General features: G+C 38.5%; 1 protein-coding gene across 5 annotated transcripts in view; it reads right to left on the reverse strand.

The window, feature by feature from the left end:
• Positions 1-26,291, reverse strand: part of GRB14 (growth factor receptor bound protein 14) — a 66,687-nt gene extending 40,396 nt beyond the window's left edge. For 4 of the 5 annotated variants that reach the window (XM_063341996.1, XM_063341998.1, XM_063341997.1 and 1 more), the window contains exons 1-2: positions 26,095-26,291; positions 24,287-24,419 (exon numbers count right to left, since the gene is read on the reverse strand). In XM_063341996.1, the coding sequence (XP_063198066.1) occupies positions 24,287-24,419; positions 26,095-26,237 (276 nt within the window). In that variant the 5' untranslated portion in view covers positions 26,238-26,291. Of the gene's footprint in view, positions 1-10,408; positions 10,505-24,286; positions 24,420-26,094 lie in introns of those variants that run through there. The other variant, XM_063341999.1, reaches the window with a different exon arrangement.
• Between the last annotated feature and the right edge of the window lie 316 nt (positions 26,292-26,607).

Raw genomic sequence — 26,607 nt, forward strand, 5'->3', positions numbered from 1 at the left:
AAGCAAAGTTTAGATTTTTAGCTAAAGAAGATTAGTTTGGAAATTTTCTCGGAATTTCTGGAGTGGTACAAGGAATGTCCAGAGCTATGACAAAGGCTATGTAGGTTAAACCACTATAATAATTGCTGGTTTAGACTGCTGAAGCACTTTCCATTTGGTATAAGATGAAAAAACCTGCTTTGCTGGGTCAGATTACGACATGCTATCAGCCCAGCACTGTCTCTGCGTACCTGTTTCTAGTAAATGGTGGTATATAACAGCAAGGTTCAACTGCTGTAGAATAGTTATTCTGACATAACATTTTATCCCTCGGCACTTTTCAACTTGCCTTTCATTTTATTCACATAGCATTGTACCCTCTGGCCAAAGCATAAAATCCAAATAAAGAGTAAATCCTGCAATAAAGCTAGTAAGTCTACTGAAACCATGTAAAACCTTCAACTATACATTGCTGCATTATCACAGATTTGTCAGCAAATTTTGCCAACAAATACAAACTACTACGGGATCAGAAAAATAGACCAGGAGCACCTGGGCATGGAAATTAGGCCCTGTAATTGTCGGCAAAAATATAATTGTCAGCAAAAATGTAATTGTCATCTAATGAAGGAGACACTCACTAAAACAAGTGAACAAAGTGGAACAAAAAGATAATGCTAAATGGATGATGTAGTAATAAATAGAGACTAATCATTTCAGAAAATCGGTGTATTTTGACAATATTTACTTCTAATCATTTGTTCTAAAATGAAAATGAGGAAAACTGAGAAGTCAGTAGCACATTTCCCATCTCTACGCATGCTGTAATACCCTACATTCAGAGGTCTTCTGGGTTGTCTGGCTGCCGCTTCGGTTCCACACACACAAGCCTTGTTCCTATCATCATGACTGTACATATTTTATTTGTGTCATGATCATCCTAAAAGTCTTGTCAACCAGGATACCTAAAAGGATGGTGACAGACACCAATCCACCAAGTTACAATCAACAGGACCAAAGGAAAATCGGCAACATTGAGGGCTTGCATACACAGCTGGTGGATAATTTGATGAGCTAGTTAAGTCTGGCTGCCAAGCTAGTACAAGACAAGCAGAGGGCTCCAATTGCTATTCAGTCTAGATACCATTTAATTGGTAACTTCTTGGAGAAGGGAATTAACTGGTTCAGAAACGCAGTCTAAGTGGTCTAAGAAAAAAAGCACAATATTACGTTAGGGTAAAGTTCGGGGGTGGAAATGACACAGTATGCAACAAGAGTGATGAAAAAGACTGTGAAGAAATCAGAGTATGCTGAGGAATAGCAAAAAAAAAGAGGATTCTAGTAGGAAATAAAGGAAAAGCATTAAGGGTGTCAGCTGAACATTTCCTCCCAGCTCTCAGTCCTTCATAAGAATTCTAGTGGTGCCAAACAAAAAGCAAAGACACAAATAGCAGGAAGCTGTAACCTCAGGGATATGTAAGGCATGGGAAAGAAAGGAACCAAAGATGCCTCTCCAAGTTAACGTTTTTGATGGCCAAGGATGTGTATTGGTAGAGCTACAGGTCAGCAGCCCAAGGCAGCCATTAGGATCTGCCAGAGAGAGAAGATGAAATATGTTATGAGAAATATGATGAAATATGAAAAATACGATGAGAGCCTACCAACTCTGGCTCAAGAAACTGGGTATGTATTCTTGGAAAGTGTGACTTGGGAAGTTTGACTCGCCTTGCTTTGTACTGTTCTCTAGGCACCCATTATGCTCCACACTGTGCCAGAATACATCTGTTCTCATATAACTACTTTATAACTACTTTTGCCTTGAAATAATGTAATCAAAAATAAAGGGTTGAAAGCAACTGAATAAGGGCAACTTCAAAAAAGAAACTTTAGGACGTCACTACCAAGTGTAAGATACTAAGATGGACTGGAACCAGGGTAAAATTTCCAGTGTTACAACAGAATTATATTGGTTCACAAGTTTTGATCATACAGTCATAACTTCTTTTTTAGGTCCTTAAGGCAGCTGGTGTTTTCTTGGGTTGGTCCTGCCTGTTTCTGACCCACAGGCAGAAAAACAAGGAGTGGGGCAGTACGGTGCATGGCCAGTACCCATAGCAACAGCATGAAAATGAGGAAGAAAGCGAGCTTAAATATGATTAATTCCTTGGTGCAAGGTGATGCATTTTCTTGTACACATCAGCATATCTTCGATTTACCAAAAGTAAATAAAATCTAATTTTTCAGTTACTTGCTTATGTATTGTAGAATGTTGAAAGTAACAGACACAGAAGACATACAAGTAAGGGAAATTCGATTTTTTGCACAGGACTGGCACCAACACCTTGTGTGCAGTTTGTTTCGCTTCTCTCTTCATACACAGCAATGCAACATAATCAGTACAGGTTTTACTACCAGTAGAAATAACCATTCAGCAATAGCCCTTGATATACTTCAAGGCTAGATAACACAGTCTGAAGGTCAAGTTCTGACTTCGTGAAGCCTAATTTATTCAAGAGGAGACTAAAGTACTAGAGCTAGAAAATGGCCAAGCACTTTCTTCAACTGATGAAAAAGTGTTTTTTTTCCAAAGGATTTCTGCCAACAGAAAAGGATTATGAGCAGAGTAGGGCACTAAACACTGCCAATTTCCTTGGTTACTGTATGAAGAATGTTAGATGTTCAAAGAAGGCAAGAAGGAACTGAAAAACATATCAAAGATTTGTTCAAGAACTGAAGACAGAGAGGAGACAGAGTGCAACGTTAATTGTGCCACTAAACCTTGTCAAGCTGTACAAGGGACAAGTAATGACCAAGTGTATTAAACCATTGATATTTTAAAAGACTTTTCAGAAAGCTCTGTGCACTTATTATTCACTCTGTCATACACACTCAGACACACATACATCCCTATCTACCTTTCATGGCAACTATGCAGCATAGGGCTTTATATTTTAAATTCCAAGATCATTGACAATTTTGTGTGCAAAATATTCTATAAATTTTGATTGCTTGTAGAAACTGGAATGTCACAGGATAGAAAAGACCTTCATCTCCACCCAGTAGCTGAACCATAGGGACTGCTAAAGTTAGTCCCATTTTTATTTCATTTATAAATGTGGGATCATATTTATACACAATAAAAATGGTAGGAAGCTTTACTGGTTTCATGTAATTCAAAGCAGGAAATATGACTGGCAAACCGGTATACAACTGCTATGCCAGAATCCATTTTTAGGTACCTGCTTGAGTATAAAGAGTACATATTCAAAGCAAAAATTGGTCCCAGAACCCTTCCCAAGTATAGTATCAGATCTAGATTTATTTGGCCAACATCACCAGGGAGAGGAAAAGTCCTGCAATACCTTCCTCTAAGAAAGCCCTGTCAGTATCTCCTAAACAGTCCCTGGACCTGACCAGATCCCTTCCACAATGACAGAAAATGCTAGTCTGCCACCCTCCTTCTTCCCTATCAACCGAACCTCTATCATCACGTCAGCCTCTATCATGAGTAGGTAATTTAGTATCTTCAAGTACAGTACGACAGATGACTGAAGTCTAGGCAGTTCATGAATCTCTTCATAGCTAACATGAAAGCTGTATGCTCCCTCAAACAAATATCTGAAGGAGATACTTGTAAAACTAGTTTCACAAGTTTTTATGTATTATCAAGAGGAAGCAAGAATTCCAGATCCCCCCAAACAAAATGCAGCTATCTTAGCACATGTTAAATACATAAAGGCAGCAAGACCTCTCCTTGAGCCTGCATACTAGCTTGGCCTTCTAGCAATTTTAAACACAAACTTCTTCCAGAAAACACACTACCAGTCTCCTGAATTCAGTTTGGGTCTCTGTCCATTCCCAAATACGTTCTTCAACTCTTATTCTGGCTCAAAACCCATACTATTTGTGTCAAACTCTGCAGATACAGTAGCAGCATATCCTGATGCTTTATCCTAGTAATTTATTTCTAAGATCTAATTCTACACTGAATTTCCACTTAGGCCCATGCTTTACTTGTGGTTATCCCCATTATCTTCTCTCAGATCCCTCAGTAAGTCATGAAACAAAACATTCCATTAAGAATGAGACCTTACAGTGATTCAAATAATTCACCTCAACCACCACAGGTTTTCTGACCATTGTTCCTAAATATTTAAAGCACACTCAACTCCATCCCCCGCTTAAACCTCTCATCTGTCTTCAAATCTTTGTGGGATGTTACCCTTCCTTTTACTTCATTATTGTATTTATTATTATATTATTTATTATTATATTTCTTTTATTTTTATTAAAAAGACAAAGAGGGCATGGGTGTTGTTTATTCATCTTTAAATGACTATTTTTCAAACTGTCCTTACAAAGAGATGTTTCATACATGAACGCTTAGTCTGCCTCCGGTTATTTTATAAAAGGTATCCATTTAATGACACCATTATCATGTCACTTAAAGTGCCTTATGTAAAATCCCTGGATTAGCACATTGGCCTTTCATCTCGGGGAACCCAAATGCAAAACCGAAAAATTACTTTCATGCTCTTAGCCTTGCAGACAGACATTACTAATTCTCAGTACAATTTGGCTTAAGTGACCATTTTTCCTTGGGGGAGGGGCGAGCGTTGATTAAAGCGGTGTGTGATTTCAGGCCAGAAAAATAGATGGAATAAAGATGCAAGAGAATCTTGACATTTGCAAGCTTATACCAGTCCTAGATTTGAGCAATCTAAACCACATTCTCATTTTCTAATCAATATTTCTTCCATTTAAAAGACACTATGCAATCTCTTCAAGAATCACTCGGAATTATTCAGCTGCAATAAACACCGCCTTTGTATGCAGGGCTTTCTAAAGTTGTGTGACCTAGTATGCTATGAAATTCCCAGCCACTGTGGAAAAATCTACAACTCTCACCGTTTATACACCTTGCATTCAACATCAGGTGCATAAGCACTCTTGTACTTACCACATAACAAGTCTAGTAGACTTATGAGTGTTTATCTTGAATAAATGATTGGTCTTTGACTGTAAAACAATGTTTTGAATGCATTGTGACATTTTAAATCTCATTTCTTAAAAAAAATTTAGAGGAGTACAAAGTTATTCACACAAAAGATAAAGACGACATTTACTCTAACTGTGTCAGATTAATTGTGTGTCTAGTCCATATACACACGACAAATCTGGTTTTAATAGTATTCAATATGCATAATTCCCCATGCTTATTAAGCAAGTCATTTTTCTGCTTGTGCTAAAAGACCCCTTAGAATCTAAACGAGGCCTTGTGGCTTTAGTTAAAAATATATTAGTTAAGAATAAAACACATCAGCTGTGGTAAGTACTTCATATCAGATTTTAAAACAGAAAGAAGTATGAAATAACTTTGAACATAGCCTATATTATTGGAATGAAAATGAGAAAAAACTACGTATTCAAGAAACTGGCACAACACTCAGATTAGCACATTGATAATGCAAAATTTTACCTTTTATGAGGGAGGGGGAAAAAAAAAAAGAAAAAAAAAAGACTTGCAATTTTTGCAGTACCATAATTAAACTAGACTTCTTACACAATTACCTATTCCATTAATTTAAGAAATAATGATTGGGGATGATCAATAGCCTAAAACAATACTTTATAAGCTAATGCTTAAGTTTCTCTTGACTATGTAGTGCTAATGTAACATTTTTACATTTCCGGGTCCTTCTTGCATTACAAAAAAAATAGAATTTGCACTACTTGAAGTCAAAGGTTATGTCTGAGGTTCTAATGTCCATGAGAAACAGAAACAAATTTACACATGTGCATGCATGCACAAACGTCACCCCTTACAGGCAAAGCTCTTTCTTGCCTCCCTCCCTGCAGTATTCCAGCTCCAGAAATTAGGGTGTTGCTACAGAAATAACAAATGCACCTTCTGGATAAAGAGAAGAGACAGTTTCAGGAGGAATTCTACATGCATAGAAACAGACATCACAAGCATAAACAGGACAATTAAATTTGGCATACAGTGAGCCCTCAGTGAGGACACATGCCTTTGAGAATTTCTGCAACTGTGTGTAACCCAATACCTACCTAAGGCAACATCCTGTGCTGCTTCCTCCTACTAATTCCATTATTTTTATTTTGGGCTTACAAAGTGCACAGATAAAAAGAAGTAAAGCCAGTAACTGTTGACAGCTAATTTGATAGCAGTGTGAAGATATTTGTGTTTTAAAATAGGAGAGAATGCACAGAAAACGATCTTACTTACCGTGCATTTGCCAAAAGAGAAAAATCCTTAAGTTTCCTCAGAGGATGATGCTCACCTCTCAACAGTAGAAAAGAAAAGCAAGCCAATAAAATATACAGTACAGTTAAAACTGAGTTTCCTAGCCTTCTGATGGCTAGATTGAGCAAAATTACACATCTCTCCCCTCCCACGTAGCACCAAGTACTGCTGTGCGCATACCGGAGGAGTCCAACACAACTACATACTGCAAGAACAAAGATCTTCATCTCCTAACATACAAATAACCAAGGAACAGCCAAAAATAAAAACTTTTTTTTTTCCCACCAGGTTTGAAACCAGGTGGGATACTGGGGGGAGGAAGAGAGGAAGGGGAGGGAACCACAGGATTGAGAGCATGAGAGCTGAGAAATTAAACTTAAACCACAATTTTTAAAAGAGTATTTTTGAGGAGTGTAACAGAGATATACCAAATTGTTAGGCTAAAACTGTGTAAGAACACGTTGCACATATCTAAATCTGAAAGGGAAGTTACTATACCAGAAAAGTAGTATATGATCATGTTATTAAGACAGTAGCATAAAATAATCTGTACCAATCAATCCCACTAAAATTGTACGTGGCTTCCCCTCCAACTCAAACAATGAAGTAATCTGAAAGAATACCATAGATCCCAAATCAATAAGAGCTATGTATTCATATACTACTTTACACCCATTGGATTTATGCCATAAGACGTATATGCTGTGTCCTGTGTAAATTGCTCATGAGAACTATTTAATACTTAGCAATATTTCATTGAAATTTCATTTTTCACGCTGCTGGTACATTAAAAGCTTCTGAGTAACAGAAGATTATTAACAGTGATTCAGGCATATTAGGCAGCAATGAATTTTTGAAAAATATCTACACATTTACAAAATAAATCAAACTAATTAATTACACTTTGTTTGAACTAATTTCTTAGAAATTAATATATCTGGCTTAGCAGAGAGTCATATTTCCATACTTAACTTCCTGTGTATTTTTAACCTAATAAATACCCCCAGCACCTAGAGTTACACTAGGCAATGCTAGTGCACACAGGCTTAATAATTTTGCATTGCTTCCCCTTTTTAGTGAGACAACAGAAAAAGGCAAGCTACAGTGGCTGCGCAGAAACACTGTACAGCGTTACCCTGATTCCCAAAAAACACGATGGACCATCCATTCTTAAGGTGTTAGCCAGAGAGGGTGAGGAAAAAGTATGTTGTGTTTAAGACTGATCCAAAGCCTGTGGAAGTGGACCCCAATAAACATCCATTAGGAACAGTACATAAGCCTTCCACAGACGCATATTTTAATATTCTGAAATGTAATTATGACATTTTATATTTAAAAAATATGTTAATCTGTAAGCAAAATCAATTTCTTGCAGAAGGTACAGAACTAAAGAGAAAAAAGCACAGTAACAAATATTCAATTACGTACACATATCTATTGATGTGCATTATGTAAACATCTATTTCACAACACGAAATAAAAAGTCTACATTTATCAGAAAAGAAAAATTCTTATTACACTAGAGAAATAAAAAAAAATAAGTGAAAATTTAAATACAGCCCTGTTTATTTTAAACATTGTTTATTTACACTAAGCAAATGTATTGCCAACCCATACTAAAGTCAGAATTACAAGACTGATTTAAATGCCATACCCATTTCTGCAGAGTTATTGGCATAACTGCAGGCAATGTTACTCTTCTTGAAGACAAACTCATGTCTGCTTTTCACAGAACTTGCCAACCTTCATCCAGGTGACAGAACAAAGCAGAACGAAGTAGTTAGCAATATTCCTTGAAGCCTAATTTCTCATAACCCAACTATTGGAGAGTCAGTGCAAAGAACAGACTAAGGATGTAGTAAATGTCACTCTGTTTATGTGAATCCAGTCCTACTCAAAGCCAATTACAGACACTGGGGTAGGACTAACCAGAAATCAACCAACCAAAGAGCTTGAAAACTTGTCTTCTGTCCTTGGAAAGGCCCACACTGATATCTCTGGATATAAAAATAAGCAGAACAACATGCATTTCTATCTCTCAGAACTCTGCCTTAACTGTCAAAACAAAAACAAAAAGCAGACCGTGAAAGACTGTATTCTAGCACTTCACAGAGGGTTGTTGGGGTTTTTTCCTGGCTTCTTCCAGCAAACAAAATATTCTTCGGTGCTTCTGACCTTAGGGTTTCAGGAAAGAATAAACGCACTGAATCCACAGAGTTTAATTCTGTGATGCCTAACTACCTTTATTCAAAGCAGCAGCAAAACTCCCCTTTTACTTAAAGTAATGCAATTTCTACCATTGCAATGCAACAAACGCCTGAAAACGTGGCACATATAATGTTACAAGTGAGTGAAATTTAAGACTGTTTTATGAACTCAAGTTGTTGATCGCCCCCACTCACATATTTACTTTATGTATCAAATATCTGCATAACAAATCTGGTTTCATTAACATGGTTCTACTAAGGAAGCCAGGGTTTTTTCTTTCCTTCTTTGTCAAAAAGGGTAAGATCTTACATTGCTCATATGATAAGGCAAGCTATAATCTTTTTTTAAGGTCTCGTAACATGCTTAATAGCAGAAAAACAGTTTTGTTTTTAATGCAGCATGAGTAAGCAATAATCCTGTTGTAAACCAAATTATTAAACAGATGTTGGGACTGTGATACTCGATGCTTCTTTTGAGCAAGCAGTTCACATCAGAAACATTGCTCACTATAGGTGAAGACTGCAGACATTCTGCAAAAATTATTTGTATTAAGTATTCATAACATCACAAACAGCAATATATCAGATATGCAGACTACTGTAGTTTCATAGAAAGTTAATGCAAACACATTATTTAGCAGACATCTGTCGTATATGTCCTAGAAGCATTCAGAACTGACTTGGCAATTATTATAATAATACATGCTAAAATTCACTAGATCTTACTGATAGTGTTTTCCCCTCGGTAACTAGAGATGAGCATACTCTGTAGTAATCCCAAAATGTCTAGGAAAAAAATCTCGTCCCCAGGACATAAGAAACTATATACTGGAGAGTTAAACAACGCGATTTCATGTAATTTTCTGTTTCTAGAGTTTTATAAGTGGCAAAAACTACATATCAAGTCACCGGCAGCAGTAAGATATTTCAGAATCCATGGATTCAAAGCATTTCTTTTCATGCTAAATTACTTTCCTGAAATCCTAAAATCAGTAGGGCTTCGGTAAATTCTGTTGACGAACAATAACAAACACCATAAATACCAAAAGAATACAGCTCCCTCCCAAAAACTAAAACCTGCAATGCACTGGCATTTTACCTGCAGCTCTCAAATAGTAATAAAATACCGCCAAGGAATAGGAAGTCAAGACAAGTATTTTCCTAAACTTTCAAAACCTCACATCCTTGATTGAGACACATACATGGTGGAAAAAACCCGACAAGAAACTGATGCCAAGTCAAAAAGAGAATTTGTTTGGAGACAGACATTTGATCCTTGTTCAGTTAGCTTTAAAACAAGAGCTTTTAATAAAGCCATAAAATCAGCTAAAATACAGCAGATACTAGCCATTTCCTTGGCTCAATAATAGAGGTTCAGTTCTAACTTTGTCTGATTTTACATTGAGTCTATAGCAGCAATGGATGCATAGCAACTAATCTTCTAGGTTTAAGGTATTTATTTACTTTTATTTTTCTCTCTTAAGCTCCAGTCCAAAATCCTTATGACTGTTTTGAGAAATCAGAAGAATAAAAAGCTGTTCTAGAGATCAAGTTTAAAGTATTAATTCTGTACCATTTGGAACGAACATCCTTTTCTACTAGAGATAGCTATGATAAATGTCAAGTGTTTGCAATTAGGTTTTTACCTTTCAGGCACAAAGTTTTTATTTCCTGTGGGAGCATGTTCTCAAAATTCTCTAATACAGCTTCAAAATTTTGCTGTAAGATTCAGAAAACAACTTGTGGTACCAGAGCCTGATCCTGTAGGCATTTTACTCCTAGGAATATTAGACACACATATGTTTGCAGCACCAGAACAGAAAAACTCCCTCTACAATCCTTTTTCCTTGGATCTTATGGAAAAATGTTTGGGAAACAGGAACTGTAAATCTCGGTGCATTGCATTAATGGTTTTATTGGAAAAGAAACAAAAATAACCGAAGCCATTTTTCCTTACCCCTGGGTACTGAAGGTCCTTGGCTCTTGAAAAGCACATGCAGCTTTTTGTTCTATGAATAATATTGACCTATTTGTCTGCAAGGTGAAGCAGAGGATTATTTTCCTCAGTGTATTTTATCTTCTCCAGTCAGATATACAGACCAGACCTATTTAGAAAGTAAGCAAACACTTACATGTTGTGTTTGACTTTGTAATAAAATTCCAATATTCAGATCTGGTTTGACTAGCAGCCTGATCTAGTTGAAGATGTCCCTGCTCATTGCAGGGGGGGCGGACTAGATGACCTTTAAAAGTCCATTCCAACCCAAACTATTCTGATTCTATGATTTTAAATAAAAATGTAGTAATTTACTTACAGCAATGAAAGTACACATCAGTTGCACCCAAGAGTACTAAAAATGACATTGAGGAATACCTTAATCTCTTAAATTTAACAAACACCAATAAAATAAAAATAAAAATAAAATAAAATAATAAAAATAAATACATCTCAATTTCAAAGTGCAAGCCTTGCAGAATCACTTCCCCATCTGAAAGCCAAGAGGAGTTCTCTTGATAAATGTGAGATACAGAAAGGATTTGAAAGCTAATTATGCCTTCTGGGAAACATACATAATCACTTTTTTTTTTTTTCTACAGGTAAAAGATTTGACTTGTCCATGGCAGGTTTACAAAGAATTTTGCTGGTGCTGGTGGACAGGAAGGAAATCAGATCTAGCTCACTGGCTTGAGAGCTCTGTAAAATGAATATGTTCATGCAGCTTTTCACTCCTATTTTTGTCACTAAGCTACCAGATACAGTTCTGAAAACATTGTGCAGATACTCTTTAGATACTTCAAAATACAAACTACTTCTACTTCTTGCCACTAAAGAAAGCGTGACTAAATTGAGTGGGCAAGAATTGAAAAGCTCTTAGTAAGAGTTAGTAGCTCCAAGTAAGGGTTCTGTAACAACATATTGAATAGAGATATCCCGCTAGTAGAGGAAGGTCAGTGATGCACTTAAGGCACTGGATATGAAGTCACAACAGCTGATCTATTCCTGGCTCTGCCAGACATAATGCAGGAATGTGGGCATTTATAGGTAACAGAGCAAATCAGATTCAGCTTTTGCTTCTGTAGCTGAAAAAGCAGAAGATTATTACACAAGACCAACATAAAGTCAGGTAAGTTATTTGTGGTACTATCTGCACTTCCTTGACAGAGTGCCCCTGTCTGTTTGGCACATACGGTCACGTCGTCTCTTTACTAGAAGAAGAGTCAGTTAATACCATCAGCATGACTGTGGAAACACATACAGGGTATTTTTTGCATAGGTATATTTGCATACATTTGGCAAATAACTATTTTCTTTAAAACTGCCTCACAAAAGAAAGGTTTCAAAGTGATTCATTGAGTTGTTGTCTTTCTGCTCCTATAGTCGCTTATACAAGGAAATGTAACAAGGTCTTATTCCTCAAACAGAACATACAGTAGAGCCTCTTAGAGGGTTGATAGATTCCTATGCAGAAACAGTCACACCAAAACAGACTATATTACTTGTATGGCAACATACGTATTATGACATACTAAGGAATTTAACAATGAAGTTTCAGCCATCATGATCTCTCTTCTACTGTCTCTTCATATAATTATCCACCTATTAAATGCTTCTATTTTAAGAGACTAATGCAGCACAATTCATATCTTCTAGCCTTTCCATGGATGAGCCAGGCATTTACGAATAACTCACCATGTCAGAGCAGTTTAAGTGCAAAGCAAGATAACCCTAGATCCCAAACCCTGCACTGAAAAGCTGTCTCCATATATGTCACTTCATAGTTCTCAGCGGATGCCTGTCCTTTTGCTGGCTAAGAAACACGTACCACATGCACTCTGAACTCCTTCTTTTTAATGTTATCCTTCAATTACTATGTGTCAGCTTCCTTCTCCCCCCTGGTTATAGCTATGATATAACTGGGTCAAACTGACCCATAAACATAGTTAAAACAAGATTCTTGGATAAAAATTCTCAACAACTGTACTTTCTGACTGTCAAGATTACAGGCTGGTTGCATTAGAAAACACTTTGTTATCAAGTATACATTTTCTATAGGAAAATGTGTTTAATAATACACATAGAATCAAAGCAAAGAGAAACATAGGTTGCAGGAAGAAAGTGAGTGGACAAAGACACTTAAGGCAGCTTCTTAGTGCCATGGATGAATCACTGGCTTCAGTTTTACTGTCTCCGTACATTTGTCTTCCGAAGGAGCTAGTTTCATTTGAGAAAGAGAAGCCTTTCTCACATTAGTATTTCTGTTACACAGAAATCAACCAACAACAGCAGTCAGTCAAGCCAGTACCAGAGCTCCACAAACCACGTATTTTCCTCACTGTACATTGAGACTGCTTGGACTGCATCGCTAACATGTTTTATCTCTGTCACAACAGTATATATTCTCTTAAATCTTACTTAGAGGAGTCTATAGGAATAATTTCCCAGGTCATTATTTTTGTACTTATGTAAGTACAACCCTACTTCAAAACTGTAATGCTGCTGGAATAGTTTAGGAAGAGATTAAAAGAGATTCATATAAGGTTTGTACCAATGTATAAGGCCCGAATACAAAGATTGGGAGTATTTTTTCATCACTTCTCTCCAGTACCTCTGTAGAAGCAGCCTAGATCTACTCAATAAAGGATCCCTCTCCACTAACTTAAATACTGCTTATTTGCAGTTATCCTACAAATGCCCCTCCTTTGGACCTGAAAAGCTGAGGAGTTTCTGGTTTATAAACTCATTCGGGATTTGGAAAGTCCCCATCCCAGAAGGAAAATAACACCCAACCATGATGAGTTCATCATTCATCTGTTCAAAAGACCTCTTACTTTAGAGTATCTTATGTCCTCTATATGGCTTGGGTGACACAGCAGTTACACATTCCAATTTTCCATAAAGTCTATTCCTTATGTAGCTTTTGCCAGATACTGCCAAAGTGTTAACAGGAACGTGACAAGGCTGACATTATTTTTCATACCGAAGAGTCTTCTATCTGTTTGCCCAATGCCTGCTAAAAAAGAACAAAGTTACAAAACTCCTACTGAATACTGAACTTACTTCAAAAATGTATTACTGCTTAATCTTCAATTTTATTTAATAAGGTCATTGTCTCATGGGCAGAAGTACAAAGGACAACGTACAAAACTTTCTAAGAAGTAACTTAAGAGGAACCCTTTTCCAAAATCCTTTCAACTCACTTCTGATCTTACGTTAAGAAAAAGCCCCCAAAACCCACAGCATCTCCTTTTCACGGTTGCTCCTCATTTCCATGAATGAGAAGGACATTATCCTAAGATCATACTAATGAGTAGTTATGTGGACACCTGGGTAAAAATGGATCGCATTGTTGAGTGCTGCCCAGAGGAGACAACACACAAACTTCCTTTGAAAGCTTGATGTTCTGAAGTTACCTGAATAAACTCAAAGTAACTTACTATCACAAAAGTGACTAATCATGAACTAGACCCTATCAGAATACTACCAATTAAAATTTTAGCTGTGAAGCATCTCTTTTTGTTCAGAATTATTCGTTACAAAAACACTAGGAAGAGCCAGCTTTGCTCAATTTAAAGCAATGACTTGCTATCTAGATCACTTCAAATTAAGGAAAGGATTTAAACCTTCATCTTCAGCATCACAAGCAGGACTCTTAATCTTCAACTCTGTAAATCACTTCTTTTTCCCTATTTGAGAAGTCTAAATGACCTTGCTCTCTCTCAGGTCTATCCTAACTGAGCAATTCATATTTACCTAGAAAATTAACATCCTAACACAAATCTTAACACACTACACAGAAGTAAAACAGCTTTCCAGGACAAGCTAAATTAGACAGCTCCTGAATAAGACACACACACACAAACACCACATACTTTGAGAAAATTTCACAGAAAAAATCACTTTAACGTATAACTTAATGAGCACAATGAGATACAAATATAAAGTGCAACCAGTTAAAATTATAGGTATTGGAACTAAGTTGAAGTATGAAAACCAGGATATGGACACTTTTCCTTTAACCTTAATGAGTAATTAACTGTACTAGACAGAAACTAGGCAGATCCTGTGTGCTTACCAAAATGGAAGAGACTATTCCTGTGTTCTCACGCTACAACATACTAATCAGCGAGGGGCTGATGTCAGAGAAAAGCCTAATAATGAAAATCACACCATCCTGGAAAAAATATTCTTTTACCAGATTGTTCATTTCCCCTGAAATTATTATGGAAGGGTTCACATGGCAAGAACAATGGCAAAAAGCTGAACACAGCTCTAAATTTCACAGCATCAAAGAGCATAATGCAGTTTTCCATCCTTGTCAATTCTCCTCACAAACTTGTGGTATCTTCAAGCCTTGTTACACATGCTCCTTGCAATGTTTTTCAGCTGCCTGGCTTCACAATCAATAGGTTGAAGCCCGATTGAAAAGTACACTGATAACAAAGTTCTGTCAATTAAGTTATAAGAAAACCCTCATGTTGCATGGGCCTCCCTCTCACTACATAGCAGTAAGTTTGAGTGATTATGAGAAATTCTTGCAAACTTTCAGCCTGTTTCTCAGCAGTTGATACCATTTCTGTGCCATTATCAAGTGCTTGCAGCTGTTCATAAACTCCAGGTCTTAATGTAATCAGTAACAGGAGTTATCATAACATAACTCATATAAGAGGCTATTTATAGCCGAAGAATGCACTCATTGAAAAATCCAATTCTGATCACAAGGCGATCTCTTGTATCTTGTTTTTCTGTGGATATAATATCAAGTTAAAGAAGCAAACAGATAGACATACGGGTATGCAGCATATGCATACATACCAGAAATAGGCAAGAACAACCCGTCAGTATCCTAATTAGAAGCACAGGCACACCTCTAAGATAACCGATATACATTTCTCTCTTGAGACTTAAGTATTAAATATCATGTACACTATTGGGCTAAAATATGAGCTGATTAGCTGCAAATGAATGTTCTGTGACTGAAACAGGAGAAAAGAAAGTTCACACTGTTACTAGAGCAAAGAGGTCTAATTTCTTCTCCCTCTTAATTCCTCCTCCCACAACTGCCCTTCTTGAAAAATTTTCTTTGGCCTGATTAGCATTTTTTTTAATCTTTCCACTTGAGGTGACTCCCATCTAACATGAGAGACACACTTAAGTACTCTGTCTTTAAGGTTTCCTTTTATCTTCTTGCTGGAGTGCGTCCAGAGAAGGGCAACGAAGCTGGTGAGGGGTCTGGAGAATAAATCTTATGAGGAGCGGCTGATGGAACTGGGATTGTTTAGCCTGAAGAAAAGGAGGCTGAGGGGAGACCTCATCGCTCTCTACATGCACCTGAAAGGAGGTTGTAGCGCGGTGGGGGTCGGTCTCTTCTCCCAAGTAACAGGTGATAGGACAAGAGGAAACAGCCTAAAGTTGCACCGGGGAGGTTTAGACTGGATATTAGGAAAAATTTTTACACTGAAAGGGTTATTAAGCATTGGAACAGGCTGCCCAGGGAAGTGGTTGAGTCACCATCCCTGGAGGTGTTTAAAAGATGGGTAGGCACAGTGCTTAGAGATATGGTTTAGATTAGTGATGGTTTTTGTCAGAGTTAGGTTGATGGTTGGACTAGGTGATCTGAAAGGTCCCTTCCAACCTAGGCAGTTCTATGATTCTATTATTCTTTCCCAAATTAAAGGCAGTCACAAAGGCGTGAATTTCCTCATAAGTAACAGCTTTAAACATGTTGAAGACAAACAAGGAGAATATGGCCAGTGGTCAACTGTCATCTCACGCTTATCATTGCAGGATTTCACCACTGGCTAGAGATATATCCCATCTTGTTAACAGAAAAAATCAGCTGCTAGGAAAATCTGGAATCTCTGAGCTCTAAAATCCCCAACTGAAAGCTGCATTGGTTCTTGCCTTTGTACCCACACACACAAGATCAACATCAACTGCCAGTAACAGGATTTTGATGCCCTTCCACTGCCTGGCTATCGTGGTTCCTGCTATACAAGTACCAAACAGAAGAGTACTCTTACCCTAAAGATACCCATCTAAGTAGTCTGCAGATGTCAAGACACGGATATCAGCTGTCTGCTACTATACCGTATGAAAAAGGGTGGTGAGAAGGGTGAGAAACCCCAGGTTTAGTGTCAGTTTCTATACTTTTTCTTATACAAGGGAAACAGTCCTGAAAGCAAAGGCAAGTAAAGCATGGAAGAGATGTAAGGAGGCAACTTAAAAAATGAGGAGACCTTCTTCTATCCCAATAGTCCCATTGGTCCAATTTCCATTACAATTCTAGCTAGATCTCTTAAATACATTGGCATGACATAAAGATTAGCACTGCAAAGAGTTAAAAAGATCATGAAGCAAAAACTGGGGGTGGGGGGAAGCAATACTGTATTAGTATTTTTGAAATTATCATGTGATAGAACAAATAAGTCCTCAGCTATCTATGGTACATAACTTACAAAAAGATACAAATGTATAATGAATAGAAAATTCTTTTATTAACCACAAATATTTGAGACTATTCTATATTTCTTCAATGTGAAGCATCTAAGTTGCCAGCTTTACCAAACCCATCGCATTTCAGCTATTCATCATTGCCTACTCTCATCTCATTCGATACTATGCAACTATTAAATTTTTTATGTTATAAAAATAGCAGAACATGAAACAATACTGGTCTTTACAATACCAGTCTTTACGATACTGGTCAATGAGATAACAAAAGTAGATCAGAACAGGACCACAGTGGTTTTGTAAGACCGGAAAAGAAAGTTGAAGAAAAAGAAATGGAGAAAAAACAGAAGATACACAAAAATACATAAGGTTCGGTCTCATTTTTATTTGGTTGAAAATGAAAACTGCTGTGGCAACAGAAAAGGAAGATGATTTACGGAGCTCTCACACGTGCAGACAGGAACTTTAATTCTAAATGTACATGCTTAAAAACACTGTCATTTTATCATTTTAAGATGGTAAAGCAGTCTTCAGGAATAGAAAAAGCTCCCAATATGAGTACACTGCTTCAAAAAGTAACAGGAAAAAAGAAGAAACAGGTCTTCTAGTTTAATAATGCCTTTAAACAGCAGTCCACGTAATTTCTTCAATACGAATCATAAAGTTAATCCAGAATAAATGATACAAATTATGTTACTAAACACTATTCTGATTAACCTACATTGTGTGTCCCTGGAAGTCAGATGGGAATATTTATCTGTTTTGATCACAAGACAGTTCAGACAGTCATCTGTAAAGGGAAGATGTCAATAGTGTTCTGTTGTTACAATACTGATGTCTTGCATGCCCCACGTATCACTTACTGACAATGCTACCAATGAGAAGCCACCTGGAAAAAGATCTGTCAATAAAATATTTATTTAATCATGGATCTGTCTATGGCAGGTATGGAGCTGGTACAAAATGACCTAAACTTCTCAGTTCTCCAGTCTAACCCCACACAAAGGCACCTATCTCTGGGAACAATTATGAATAAGAAGTTAGTATCTATCACATCTCATTCCCTTCTGAAAATTGTAAGGATTCAAGCTCCATTCATCAGAGTTTAATCTTTTAAAGCCAAACTCAATAAAACTGAGTTATCAAAAGTGACTCAGCAACACCAGAGAAGTTCCCTGCAGGTTCAGCTGGCTTTAAGTGTCAAGCTTCTCATATATTCAAATAAATTGAGACTGTTTTTATCATTGTCCACTCTGGCCACCTCATATTATGTAGTACTAGAGAGGTGCTACGGGACCAAAATACCAGGTAGCCAACTCAGAATTCAACAGATTAATATTAAAGAATCACTTTTAGGATAACCAAGGTTTACAAATTTACAGAGAAGGTTTTCTACACAAAGAAGCAGATCTACTGCAACGTACCACAGGTTTCTTGTTCCAAACGTAACTTCCTAAATGGCACAGAAGAGGCAGTTTATCTTACTAAGAAAATAGTCCTAACAGAAAAGATAAGAAACTTCAGTTTTGCCTTCCAGACTGATGACGCCCAAAGCAATCAAAATCAAAAGGACGATTAAAATCATTCCAATTTGACAAACATTGGCAAAATGTCTACCAGAATCTTTGACAGTACTGACGATTTTTTAATATTTTATATAGCTACAAATAGTAAAAATTTAAGCCTAACATTTGCCTGATGTGAATTAAGCAACGAGCTTGCTGGGGTAATATCTTAGTAACCAGAAAAGTTAGAGTGACCTTGTTTTCTTGCTCATTAGAAAGGAAGGAAAAAAAAAAAAAAAAAGACACGCTATTTCTGTGGAGTTAGAATGTTTAGAGTCTCTGCTTGGGTTGTTTTGGGACAGTAACAAAGTACAAGGTTAATTTGTAACAACATTGAGAGTTGATGTGAAGCCTGACAGAAAGTGATTTCTTTTCGCTATAGGAAAAACACACTAATGAATGAACCAACGTAAAGAAGATAAAATACAAAAAGAAAAAGAAAAGACACAAACAGGTGATTATTCTGAAGTTTGCCCAGACTGGTGTACCAGTCGGCTTGTGCTAGGCCACTTCAGTATAAACCAGGTGATATTCCTTATCGCTAAAATGAGAAATTGTCCAACTCTGCCTCCTGATTTTTATCTATATAAACCTGTGACTTTCTGACACTGCGTTAAGGCGACTGGTCAAAGCACAAAGGTACACGCATGCAAGTTTTAATAGGGCTCTAAATAATTTTAATCTAATGTAATAGCAATAAATCTTTCCTCGGTGGGAGGGTACAGCCATTCAAATGAAAAACTGAGCAGGGAAGCTGGAGCAGAAGACCAGTAGATGAGACACCACAAAAAGGAGACCAACTGAATCAAGTCTTTTATCAGAGACTCAAGAATAAACCTTGAGCTCTTTAGGTTGGTTCTGTATAGGATGTTTTTTCTGCCTTTCAAACTAAGAGTCTTTTTTTTGTGGTATTTAAGGCGAAGACATGGGAAAGACTGATATATGTTTAGGAGCTGGCAGGAAAAAAGATTGAGAATTGATAAAGGCGGGTATGTGCAGCGCTCTCCAACCTGGAAAGAAATGAGGCAAAAAACAGACAGGCTGGAATTAAAGAGTAAATTTAATGAAAGCATCTTTTGGTTGGAAAAGATATCTCAACCCTTGGACGTTGCTTGGAAATTCATGAATTATTACATTTCAATAAAAAAATCCTTGCATTTTTGCATTGTTTAAAAGTCAAGAGAAAACAGGTATTTCTGCTAAAAAACCTGTCACCAAAAGTATCAGATATTTAGCCATTTATGTCTCCTAATAGAATTATATGCAAAATTTTGAAGAATGAGGCTTCAAGCGGGTACACTAGAAGACCCTGAACTATAGCTGTAAAAAAAATAAATTGTACTCAAATTACAACAGCCAATGCTCAATATTATTCATAAACTTGGACTAGCACACATTTAAAGAAATATCTGCTCTTTGTCATAAAGTTCCTCTCAGTTCTTCTCTGCCAAAGAGCTTTACATAAAAATCTTTGTTAATGCAAAAAAGAGAAGCGACGTTCCACTACAATCAAATGTGTATTTGAGGTTTTGAGGTCTCTCTATACAATTGATTTCCTGGAAGGAACATTGTGGGAGTACATTTGGATTCTAAATGATAAAAATATCTACTTGTTTAGTAACATACAGAAAGACAAAAGATGCAAGATAAAATTCCAAAGATCTGAGTGTTCTTCACCTTGAGATTTTCTTGAGTTTTATTTTTGCACTTCTAATTTAATTTAAAGAAACAAGGCACTAATTACCTTGAACTACTTTTGTGATGAAACACTTTTTGGCTTACCCTTGAGCAGGGCAAGAACTGTCACTCCAGTGCAAATGATTCCAGTTAAGTCAGAAAGACTTAAAAACTAAACTTTCATAAAACTATAGTAACCTCTTTTTAGTTCATTTGTCCAGAGAAAAATCAAAAGTATACTAAAAACCAGAACATTTTTTCTTACAGTTTAGTTTTCCCTACTAATACCCATTTTGATCATAATTAGAGACAAAAGTACAAAGTGTTTTATATTTTCAGTTCCTTGTCACTTCTTAGAGAATACAGACTCTGAAACACAATTAGATTTTCCAGACGAGTTCACATACTTCACCTAATAACAGAAAATGATCGATTCCTCAGAGGAATGCAACATTTCCCACGACGCACCTAGTTGGCTGTGCTGTGTTGCACATGAAGGAAAAGCTGAGGGTTTTGGTCTTTTCAGACAAAAGTCTTCAACCATGAAGGATAAAATTCAGTTTATTTGAACATATATAAACATAACGTTATTCATGCCAAAAGCACCCTACCCCCTCCTACATTTCTTCCAAGGATACCAAACTTGATGATTTCCTTCAGAATGGATTACGCAATCCACAAAGTGGTCTTGCCATCCATATGTTCAGTTCTTGATTTCACCTCCGTGTTATTCTCTTGAGGATGAGGATGTTAAATACATAACCCCACTCCCACTTGGGATACATCTCAAAGTTCCACCTTCTCAAACATGGGTGTGATACCGTAACAGCTCCACGGGGTCACCAACATGAAATGCTCCACTGAGAACAGGTCATCTGAGGCACAAGTCTGCATGTTCTCAGCAGCTCAATGGAGACCCGTTCTTTCCATTCTCCCAGATCCCAGTCCTCCCTCTAGGATAATAAAATTTGTCATTATACTGACTCTACATTTTTACTCCCTATTTTGATCCCCGTCATTCCTTCTTCATTCATTTTTTAAATGAGAAGAGAAAAAAATAGTCAAGGCTGCCTTTTAAAGAAAGTTTTTTCTAATTACCGTTAACATGTCAGGATTATGAGCCTCTGAGGATATAACACAAAAACTCTCCAAACTGCAGGGGGGAAAGGAGATGGGTAGCTGTGTTGACGAGGCAGACTGAATAATGTTCGGACACACAGATGTTCTAGTTCCCAAGCACAGAGGCTACCCACTATTCTGCTTACGTGGCTTTTACTAATTCGCTTTTAAAAACTTGTTTCCAGTAAGTCAACCCCACGAACAGACATACTGTTCAAGTGGAATGTTCAACGTTTTGAGAGACTTATGATAAAAGATCATCAGAAGACAGCAAGTACTTCAGCTTAAAAAACCAAGAATTTAAAATAATGTTAATAATCTATTCAGAAGAGGAAAGATTTTAGATGTCACAGGTGCTATGAATAAGAAAGCAGATATTTGTGACAACTTATTGTTTCCCTGGAAGAAGAAATTCTTTTCTGGAGAGAACAACAAGTCAGAAAAGGCAGAACTTTTTTTTTTTCTTTTAGAAACACCTATTTTGATAATAGTTACCTGCTAGACATAAGTAGAAATTCACTCTGTAATTTTTCTTTATTATGCCTGAAATTAAAAACACTGCAGAAAAAGAAACTAAATGAGAAAGAAAGCAATCTAAAAGAAGAATCATTGAAAACATGTAGATCATCACAGAGCCAACAGAAAAAATTCTGGCAGCTGTCAGCACTGTAAAAAAAAAAAGAAAGCGCTCAAGTGTAGCTGGTTTCTCTGAAGAGTTAGGAAACTATCAAACTGTAACAGTAATATGCATGACCTCAGGGGCTATATTCAATGAAATCTTTGTATATGGATTAGGTATTTGCAGACAGAGCTGTTACAAAGTTGGCAAAACAAGAACACAGGGTGGGAATATGACATTTCCAAGCACAGCCTCCACAGCCAACTGTGGGAAGTCAAAGTCAGCCAGTTCACTTTTCTTTGCACACCTGCTTAGCATTTCCTTTCTCCTTTTTAAATCTAAGTAATTTTATAAACATATTAGAAGACTTCAACCTGAATTTCAAAGATAAAAGTTTAACTCAACAGTTGTGGTTTGGCCTTAACCTTTAATAACTTCAGATGAAGAACATAAGAACAGGTCGTGCTGAGTCTGACAAAAGGTCTGCTTAGCCCAGTACCATTTCTCCTACAGTGCCATAAACAGATGCCTAGGTGAAAGGCTTTTTGACAGAAACCATGGTCTTGTTAAAAGGCCCCCAGAAAATAATAGGAAGAATCCTCTCAGTTTTTCTGGTAACTGGAAAATGGATCAAGCCCTCCATCGATACTATTATTAGTTTAGCTCATTTCTGTCAGCAAACTACTTGTTCTTGATCCTGCTTTTACCAAAGCGAGCACTGCGTGCTTAATGGAAAACCAGGAGAAACAGAAGGGCTGTGAGCGGAAATGGTCACAAAAGGTATGACAAGAAGTGACATGAAGAAACACAAGTGAAATCAGTGAAGCTATGAACTTCAGCTTCTGAGAGACTACAGCTAATACTTAGCTGGCTTAACAGATCAAGCCAGTCAGTAATTTTAAACACGACAGGCCACAAAAGCAGATAGTTGACCTTTGTGTGTTAAATCATGCTTGGGAAATCTACTTTCCAGTTCCAAGCACAAAGATTACCACAACGAGTGCAATTTAAGCCAGCAACATGAGTAATTCAAACTAATTTTTTTAAATACGACTTCTAGTCCTTATGTTGGAAAGATAAGGTTACCGATTCAGTGTTTTTCCTGCCTCTGCAGAGACAGTCAACGCTTCCACCCTGCCCAAGCACCAAACTAGCACCATTTTATCCCACTGCATTGGCAATGTTTAGATACACACTGACCAGAAATGCTTCAGGTTAGTATTGCTGCTGCAGGAAAGAACTAAAAGCAATAAAAGTAGTCCAGAAAGACACGATAGCTATTTTTAGAGAACATGCAAAATATGGCAAGATAGAATCAGTGCAGCTTCCCAGAAACATATGTGTTTTTCACTGGAGAAGAGGGGAGAAGGTTCCTCCTTAAGGTGCCGGCCAAGACTTCGCTAGGTAAAGTTCTCTGGCAGGTGCACAGAAACCGTCATGGCTGGTCAGCTTCAGAAAAGTTAATGTAACTACAAGAAACTTCAACTTCCAGACAATTTCTTAATGCAAATCTAAAAACTAAATAAGCAGCAGCAGTGTAAGTTCTTACACCCCCAATATCACCCCTAAAACTATTAAGACAGGGATCTCACAGACGACTAGAAAAGAGAATGTGAAGGAGGTAGTACCCTTAATCCCACAGGTGTTCCTCATCAGAACTCTTTCCAGTCTCAAGAAAAGAAAAGAGAAATGAAACAGGTAAGCTTTCAAAGAGTGAAAAACAGATCTTCAACACCAGTAACCTCCATTAACTGGAAACTCTTCCTCTTTAACCTGTACGTCCGCTCAGGGTAACAAATACACTGCATGTGAACAGTACTAAGACACAGCACTGCCAGGTCTGTCTGCCCACTCACAACTTCCCTTGACCTACAGTTATAAGGTATTTATGGAAATATAGTAACGCCAGCCACACACAGATAAACAAACATGCATAAAAAATATAGCCATGTACACAGCATTTGCTCCCTCCCCATCAATTTTGGTTTTATTCAATTATCCTATCAAAATTAGACCTTCAGACAAAAGAAGCTGCTCTGTGACTATTAAAACCTTCCATGCTATAGCATTGATATCAGTAATTGGAGGTGGGAAGGAAGGGAAGACAGAAATTAACTTCTCATTTAAGGACATAAAGTACTGCCTGCTTGCCCCTGGTTCTGTTCTAACCGAAAAATTTGCACAGTCACACGTAGACTCTGTGAAAGAACAGTCACATCTTAAGCCACAGATTCCGAAACCTCATTTTCCACAGCCATCAATGACCTACTGAGAAAATTTCACCAAATTACAGAAATATGGAACACCTTTATTAGAAAAATAACTTAATAGGTAACTGGGCTTTTCTTCAAGCTTTCATGAAACCAATTTAGAATTCGTCAAATAATAATTTATAAATCTTACCTGCTTTTTCCTTGAAGTTGCCTTGGGCAACAGACTGGCTGACAAAACTGATGCAAACGGAGAGCAACACAGCTCGGGAAAAGGATTTGGAATTGATGGGATCTCCAAAATATTGTCATCTTTCTTTTTTCTCCTGTTTCAACAGAATACATAATATCAAGCGATAATTGTAACAACTGCTGTTAAAATTGCAATATCCAACCACAATGCATGAAATACTAAAGCACTAATACTCACCACGACACTTGCTGGTTGCAGCAATTAGCTTTTTAGTGCAGTTATTTTCTTTAATCAGTAGGCTGAATGCATTAACATACAGTGCTTAACACTACTTGGAAGCGATCCAAGTATTCAGCTCTGAATATAAAGTTGTTTGAATATGTGTAAGTCTTTGCAGAGTAAGAGCACAGATATATTTATATTGGCTCCTAAGGACATCAGTAAATATTTTGTTGTCCCCGTGTTCATGCCGTTCCCTGTGTACACATATTACAACAGTGGATGCATGTAACTTCTCAGTAACGCTTCCCGAGTACATCACAATTGTATTTTAAACAAATGGAAACTTTTTTCCCTACAATCAGGAGTCAAAGTGACAGACAAGACAAAATAATGGAAAGGAATAAACTCATTTCTATTTTCAATTACTTTTGTATTTGAATCTCCATAGCTCCATCATAAAATAGAAATCTCGGTAGTTTCTGGCTACTTAAATCTGACTGTGCCGCAAACATCACCAAGCAGCATTTGCAAGAGTAGTGAAGATAATCACCGCTGTATTTGCTGAAGAGCTCAGTTTTGCACTGGTTTAAAGTATCACATTAATAATGCGGCTGTTTATAGACTGCTGTGTACATTACAGTGCATGGTTTTCTCACGTAAAATATTGAACAGCACTTTGTCTACTTGATCTCATTTGGAGAGCCGTACCCAAAGCACCCCAAGTATTTGAGTCTGCCAACATATAATAGGCTTTTTCTGTGTGTGTGAGTCGATTGCCCCAAGCTTAATATTTAACTTTATCACCTTCATTATTATCATTCCAGATCTCACGCACTAATTGGTACAGAGTGGGGAAAACCATCATAGTAAGGTAATGATGCAGAATGAAGATGCTTTACATTCTCAAAATCCTCACCGAACATTCATTTAAAGTGATATTTAGTGTTAAGAAGGAGTGAAAAATCCTGTATGCGGTATTTTAAGATTTTTCTAAACTTCAGTCTACCAAAATTAATCAGACGCTTCACAGAAAACCTAGCTCACAGTTTCCTCTACTAAGAATAGAGGCCAATGCCTACAAGAGCAACCCGAGAGGTAACAAATACAGGGTGCACATCACTGACAGCAATTACAGCGGCATCGCTAGCGGAGAAGCAGTTTAGCTGACGAATGGTATAAAAAAGACACTGCAACGAAAAAGTGGGTTCCGTTTGACGAGGCAGGATCGCCTCTTTCCACCTCAAAATGGGAAACCTCTAAAAAAAAAAAAAAAAAAAAAAAAAAGAAACCAAAGAGGCGGCGCGGGGGGAGACTCATCCGCACCGCAGGGAAGTGTCTGCAGGGCCGGGAAACAACTTTTGAGTTCCAGGGAGGAGCGGGCCGGTCCCGGGCCAGGCCGCCCCCCACTCCTGCCGCTTCGCCCCCTCCCCAAACCGCCGCTGCCAAGCCGCGGGACCCCCGCGCCCTCAGGCCCCGCCGGGCCCCCGCTCCCGCCCGCAGGACGCCTGCCCGCCCCTAGACGGCAGCGGGCGGGCCCTCGAGGGAGCGGGCAGGGCCGGCGGCGCCCGCCCGGGCTCCGGCCTTACCTGTCGGGGGGCGAGGGCGGCGGGTCCCCCCCGGGGGGCCGGGGAGGCGGACGGGGGGAGCCTGCCGCGCCGCGGGGGTTGCCGCCCGCGGGCTCCGCCGCCCGCCCTGCGCCGCGCGGCACACCGGCCAGCGGGGCGGCCATCGGCGGCGGCGACGTCCTGGCCCGGGAGGCACGTCGGCGAGCGGCCCCGGCGCTGCCGGGCGCGTCGGGCGGAGGCTGCTCTCCGCTCCCGCTGCGGAGGAGGGGGGGAGGCGGCGGGGAGGGGGGTGGGGGGTGGAAGCGCCGCCCGGGCGGCGAGCGGCACCGAGCGCCTTCCCCGGCACACGTGCGCGGGCGGCGGCGGGGGCGGGCGGGCGGCCGCCGGCTCCGCGCTGCGACGGGGAGGCAGCGCGGGGCGGGCGGGGGCTGAGCCGTGCCCCCCCGGCTGCGCCCCGCTCCCTGGCGGCAGGGCAGGGCGGGCGCCGGCAGGTGCGCGGCCCACCAGGCCGCGGTGTGACCCGGGGCGTCGGGT

The sequence above is a fragment of the Chroicocephalus ridibundus genome, chromosome 7 (genome assembly GCF_963924245.1).
Source record: "Chroicocephalus ridibundus chromosome 7, bChrRid1.1, whole genome shotgun sequence".
Classification (NCBI taxonomy): domain Eukaryota; kingdom Metazoa; phylum Chordata; class Aves; order Charadriiformes; family Laridae; genus Chroicocephalus; species Chroicocephalus ridibundus.